The sequence below is a fragment of the Cyprinus carpio genome, chromosome A8 (assembly GCF_018340385.1).
Source record: "Cyprinus carpio isolate SPL01 chromosome A8, ASM1834038v1, whole genome shotgun sequence".
Classification (NCBI taxonomy): Eukaryota; Metazoa; Chordata; class Actinopteri; order Cypriniformes; family Cyprinidae; genus Cyprinus; species Cyprinus carpio.
Window position 1 is genome coordinate 25,222,417 of NC_056579.1, and position 7,018 is coordinate 25,229,434.

General features: G+C 38.3%; 1 protein-coding gene across 1 annotated transcript; it reads left to right on the top strand.

The window, feature by feature from the left end:
* The first annotated feature begins 3,812 nt into the window (after positions 1 to 3,812).
* Positions 3,813 to 6,498, top strand: parapinopsina (parapinopsin a). The gene is given in 4 exon segments (XM_042761452.1): positions 3,813 to 4,152; positions 4,435 to 4,763; positions 5,516 to 5,758; positions 6,232 to 6,498. Coding segments are annotated over 4 exon segments (1,038 nt in total). The 3' UTR covers positions 6,358 to 6,498.
* Positions 6,499 to 7,018: the final 520 nt, after the last annotated feature.

Genomic DNA, 7,018 nt, shown 5'->3' on the forward strand with positions numbered 1-7,018 from the left:
AACATGGGCAACTCAGCTCTCTCTGCCTCCACTTTTCTCAGCATAACGTTTACCTTTCCCAGCTTCCATTTTTCCTCTGCAAGCTCTTTTGATGTGGCCAGTTTTCCCACAGTTATGGCATTTTGCATCCTTGAAATGACAAACATGAGGGCTGTGATTTTGCCGTGACATCTATAGCACTTCTTTCCTCTCTGATCAGAATGTCGTGCTGCCCGCGCATCCACTTTATGAACCACTATTGCATGCTGCATGTCTTTCTCCGCTGTCTCCATACTCAATGTGATCTCAAATGCATGTGCAAACGTCAGATTAGATTCTGACAACAGTCGTCGTTGGCAGGCTTCATTGCGGATTCCACTCATGAACCAGTCGCGCAATGCTTCGTCCAGCGTTGCCCCAAATTCACAACTCACATCTCACTGTTTTAACTCGGCAGCATATTCTGTCACCATCTCACCAGCTTTTTGATTGCAATGATTAAAACTGAATCTTGCCACAATCAGCAAAGGCTTTGGCTCAAAATGATTCTTTAAAGTGTCTACAATGTCTTTGTAAGACTTTTCTTTCGGCTGCTCTGGTTGTACCAAGTTCCTCAGTAAACCGTAGGTAGTTGATCCCATCACACTCAACAGGGTCACAACCTGCTTCTCCTGGCTTATGTCGTTCGCCCCGAAGAACTGCTCCAGCCATTCAAAATAAGCCGACCACAACTGCTTTAGGAACAAACTCTCTTATATTTCCTATAACCGCCATAATTTAAACAAAACTTTTATCCTCGTCGACAATTTTTCTGTAATGTATCCATTAAAAGAATACACGTGAGATGGCACGTTTGACTTCTAGTCACAACTTTACTGCTTTTTTAACTTCTGCCGATCTGGCACCTAAAACATTTCCCAACATTCCTAGCACTACTGCTACGGAATCTCAATTATCTCAAATGCAAAATTGTATTTGTTTAATACATATGTTTCTAAGTTTCATCTGTGTGATGACATCATAACCTCCACCCTGTCACGCAAAAGCCAGTTATCAATCTCTTTTTATGCAAGATTCGATTTTGTTCATAATCTGATTACAAGTACAGAGAAACAAAATAAAGAATTCCAAATCATTGAAGTAATGTTGTGTATTTATTGAAATCACATTCCATTACCATACATCAGAAATTCTATTTGCAATTGAAAAACACATACACAAGAAAAGTTGAAAAACTAAGTCTTATCTGTAAGTGTTATGAGTATTGTCTTGTGCTCCTGTCTTGTTTAATCTTGCAGAGCAACCACCCAATAAAGCATTGCAATAATCCAGCCCTGAGATCATAAACGCATTAATTAACTATATAAATATAAATGTGGCAGAAAGATTGCTGTCAAAGAGCACGACCAGGTTCCTAACTGGCAATGAAGACTTGACAGAGCAGGCATCAAGTGTTAGACAGTATTCTAGGTTATTACATGTGGTGGTTTTTTGGTCCAATAATTAAAACCTCTGATTTTTTTTTTTTTTTTTTTTTTCAGAACTTAGTAGTAAGAAATTACTAGTCATCCAAGGACTGTGAATAAATATAGAGCTGAGTACCATCAGCATAACTGTAAAAACTAACACCAAGTTTCCTGAATATATCTCCCAAGGGTAGCATGTACAGGGGGAAAAGCAACAGTCCTAGCACTGAGCTTTGTGTCACTCCACTTGTGAACTTGTGATATATATGATACCTCTTCATTTACTGCTACAAACTAATGACAGTCAGATAAGTACAATTTGAACCATGCCAATGTAATTTCACTAATGTCAACATAATTTTTGAGCCTGTTCAAAAGAATGTTGTGGCCAATAGTGTCAAATACAGCATTAAGGTCCAGTAATATTAATAAAGAGGTCCAACCAGTATCAGATGATAAAAGCAAGTCATTTGTAACTCTAATGAAAGCCATCACATTCCCTGTAAGAAGAGAATCTGTTTTGTCCCACAACTATGTTGCCTCACAGTCACCCTATCGCCCTGCTGTGGGGGCTCTGCAACTGGAACCGAACAATGTATGGGACTCAGTAAGCTAGTCATATCCAAAGCCCTTGCATTCTTACTATTCTCAATTAAAGTTTGAATGTGTGTCTCTAGTTCTGAAATCTTCTGTCAGACTAACTATTTCCCTGCATTTATTATATGTGAATCCCTCACCGCTGACAGAGAAGGATACACTAGACATACAGTATGGGAAGCGGTGCAATTGACAATAGCAGGAGAAGCCATTACTCATCAAGATGATTTCCAACTAACCAAAGTTGTTTGATAAACTTGTGAATGTGAGAGAAAAGAAACGGAGCGATAGAGAGAGAAAACGAAACGGTAGGAAAAGCGAACGACAAGCTAACGGGCTAACAGAATGCTAACGTGCTGCACTAGCGGTTTAGGCTAAAAGTGAACAAATGTCAAATTAGTTTTGATAGATAATATTAGAAATATGGTGAGAATTAAGTTATATTTTAGCAGTTTTGACAACAGAGAGTGATAGTAAGATTCCAACAGAAAATACAAAGCTACACAAAGCTACAATCGCAAAATATTCAGCAGCATGGCAGACAGGAAGAACCTGATTTCTTCAAAGGTTTTTTTCTCCATTTCTGTCACCAATTGAGTTTTGGTTCCTTGCCACTGTTTCTTTTGGCTTGCTTTGTTGGGGTAGTTTAATTTCTGGCAATATTGTCAGCTTGATTGCACAGACACTATTGGAAGACAGCTGAGCTGGACGATGACATCACTGATTTTTATTGTCCCCTTGCATTATTGACAAACTATTTTCCTGTTTAATACCGTTAAGCTGCTTTGACACAATCTGTATTGTTTAAGCAATAAATAAAGTAAATAAAGGTGACTTGACTTGACTTAAAACTTTACTTTGTTACTGTCCACCATTGGAAAGCTCCATGTTTCCTGGGAGAGTAGCCTACAATGCGTCTTTGGCACAAAGGCTGTTTCTATAAAGTGGGGCAATTCCACCTTTGCAAGGACAGTCTGGTGCTTCTGGCACACAGCCTATAAGTATGTTTTCATATTTAAAGAATTTGCCACAGAAGATTCAAACGCGAGTTTTGAGCAGTGTAGAGTAGCACTTGTTGTTTGTCGTTTCTCAGATCACAAATGCAGACATGGTTTTATGTTTAGGCAGCGCAATATGCAACACAACGTGTAAAAAGACAGTATAAGTCATGTCAGTATAAGATCTTGGAGCCTATCCCTGTGTCTCGGACTGTAGGCAAGGAAACACCATGGCAACAGCCCATCACAATAAAGAGTAATTCACAAAGCATAAACCATTATAAAACACGGCAGTAACCAGTATCCTAACTAACTGTTATGATTAGGAAGGTAGGCAAACTAGTCTGGATGGGGGATCTGGCCCTCATAGGCCTTTCCATGGGACATAGTTTACCCATTGATTTTAATCTTATGAAAGGATTTTCTTTTTGTAACGCGAGGCTTTTCTTACTATGAAATTAACTTTCTAGGAAATGTCTTTAACTGTGACGTCATTGGTCAAAAAGGCAGGAAGATGGTTTGATTCTGCAATCAAGCTGAGTGCCATCATAGATCTCCAGGAGCATAATCTGACAGAATTATTCCATTCACAATCCGGATCTAAGGATTTTCCCTGTAAGCCAGCAGGCCATATTCAGACATAAAAAGGGCAGAAGAGCTTTTGCAACACTCCTCAGACAGAGATTCTTTATGTCTGTGGCTAAAGCCAACAGTTTCTATGCCATTTTCCTCAACTGTCACTCTTCTCTACTTTTATGAAGTTCAGTTCAAAATGGAGGCAACTAAGATGGACATTATTGCATCAGAAAGCATTATTCCAACCAGTGCAGTGAATGAAACCATCATGCCAAGGATGGGCTACACTATTCTGGCAGTTATTATTGGTTTCTTCTCTGTTTTTGGCATCATATTGAACATGACTGTAATCGTGGTGACGTTGAAGCACAGGCAGCTGCGGCAGCCACTGAACTTCGCCCTGGTCAACCTAGCTGTGGCTGATCTTGGTTGTGCAACATTTGGTGGGCTGCCAACTATGGTGACCAATGCTATGGGGTACTTCAGCCTTGGCAGGGTAGGATGTGTGCTAGAAGGTTTTGCCGTGGCCTTCTTTGGTGAGTATTTTTTTGTGAGTATCTTTTTTGTATGTTTTTTTTATTTTTTTTGTTGATTTTTGATGATTATAAATGGTTAAATAGTTAGATGAATATTATTATTTACGTTTGCAATTATATTTTCCCCCCCTGCTGTCTACGTCCATGATCAGAATATACCTGTGATCCATTTTTGAGTCAGCTCTGACCAGTTCAGGACCACTGATCTTGATATGGGGCACTTTTTTCTTAAAAATTAGTGATGCGTTTTATTAAAAGACAGGTTCTCTCACCCACTCCTAGGTATTGCTGGTCTATGCTCAGTTGCGATAATTGCAGTTGAACGATGGGTGGTGGTCTGCAGACCAGTGGGTTCAGTCACCTTCCAGACGAGACATGCAGTAGCAGGAGTAGTCATCGCATGGGTCTGGTCATTTCTGTGGAACACTCCACCACTTTTTGGATGGGGTAGATATGAGCTGGAAGGTGTGCAGACATCTTGTGCACCAGACTGGTACAACAGAAATTTGGCCAACATCTCCTACATCATGTGTTACTTTCTTCTGTGCTTTGCACTGCCCTTCTCTGTCATTGTCATCTCCTACACTCGCCTCCTGTGGACCCTACGGCAGGTAGGAAACTCAGGACAGTTAAATAGAACTAAGGGTAGGTTTCATGCTGATAGAGTAGAAATAGAGGAAGTCATTTGTCATTTTACATATATGTCGCTATTACAAATTGTTAATAAGTTTTAATAACCTACTGCTTCAGCACACCTGCTTGTAATAGCAAACTAATTTAGCTAACCTTGATTAGCTAGTTGTGGTTTAATTAAGGTGAAGTTGGAGCTAAACTCTTGAAAGTTATATTTTGAGGGTGTTTCTACAAAAATCCTTGTTTATACTAATTGCATGGAAACATTTTTTTTTTGGACACCTTTTACATATAAATGCTAGTTGGATGTAAACTTTTTTTGGTTATATTTTAAGTGTATATATATATATATATATATTTATATAATATATATATATTATTCATATAAATGCTTATATGCTTATATTGTTTTTTATGTCCAATATACTACAGAAATGACATTGTCCAATCAAAGTATGGTAATTAAATCTGTGTTATTAATTATTTATGGTAATTAAATCTGTGTTATTAATTTTTTATTTATTTATATATATATATATTTTTTTAATGTTGCTTGTAACACTATAGCAGAATAATATCAGATGTCCCTAAAGTAAGTCCCTAAAAGGGGGGTCAGTATGTTTTGCTATTCAATAAGCAGAAAATGCTATTTAATATTTTAACTAAACTTTTGATTTTAAATTTTCCTATCTCTGGATTCAGGAGGTTAGCATGTTCATTTTACCTTTAGGTAACCAAACTGAAAATGTCTGAGGGAGGAAGCACTGCCAGGGCAGAGACCCAGGTGGCCTGTATGGTGGTCGTCATGGTGATGGCCTTCCTGCTCACCTTGCTGCCCTATGCTGCATTTGCACTGTCTGTGATCTTGGACCCTAACCTTTACATTGACCCGGTGATCGCCACCGTTCCCATGTATCTAGCCAAGAGCAGCACAGTTTTCAATCCTATAATCTACATATTCATGAACAGACAGGTGAGTAAGTGTACTTTTTAGAACAGTGGATTTCCAGTCCTGGTTTTAAGGAACCACAACACTGCATATTCTGATTCAGATCATCATCTTGCTAAGAGAGAGACGTTCATGAGCTGAACTGAGCGTATCAGATAAGAGATACATGCAAAATGTGCAGTACTGTAGGTCCCCAGGACCAGGACTGAAAACCCCCAATCTAGACAACATCGACGTCTTGTGTCTAACAATTTAGCAGAGTTTCATGATTATTACCATCTAATATTTGTGTGAAACATGAAAATGTTACAATGCAAACAATCTTATTTTAGATAAATATGACCTGGATATTTCATTGTGAAAATCAATTACATTATTCACCTTCACCGAAGAATTCTCAAAACCAGGCTCAGTATTACAATAAACCTTGATTCTTTAATAATAAATATATGACCATGGATTGTTTGATATGACCCAAAACTCTTTCTCTATATTAGTTCAGAGAGCATGCTGTACCATTCCTTGTCGTTGGGTGATATGTGTGGGAAGCTTGTGGGGTAGAATCAGAGGAGGAGACCACAGCATCATCTGTCAGCAGGAGCAACAAGGTCTCTCCATCATGACCACTTAGATCACTTTCTAAACAACTCTCCGTTGCATGCATGAAGGATTAACCCCTTCTAATTAAAAACAAAAAAACAAAAACAAAAACAAAAAAACAATGGTTTCCTTAAATGTTTTCACTAGAACTGAAGTTGTATTGTCCATTATGATTGTTCTTTTTTAATGAACAAAAAGCTCTTCATTATTTAAATTGGTTGTATGTTGCATTCAGATTAGATTGGTTAAATGAATGTGCCAATCCAATTAAAGCTCCCTTTAATCATATTATAGATAATATTCTTGACTTTTCCACCACCATATGTGAAGCTTTGTGAGGGTCTGTGGATTAACTGATTAAATGGACTTGCTTATTAGCAGCATCTTTAGATGATAGACTGATTCATTCTCTGAGCTCTGATGCTCCCACACCACAGAAACATATGTCAGGATTCAGCTTTTTTTCCATGATGAAGTAGCCCTTCTACTCTTCCAATGTCTAGTTTACACAAAGGAGACATTAAATGCTACCAACATTAGTAATGGTACATTTTGAGCCAGAATTTGTTCAAAACAAATACAGCTTTACTGGAAAACGCCCAGTCGATCACAGAGTGACACACACAGACATGTACACACTCACACCTACTGGCAATTTACTGTCTCCTGTTCACTTATCATGCA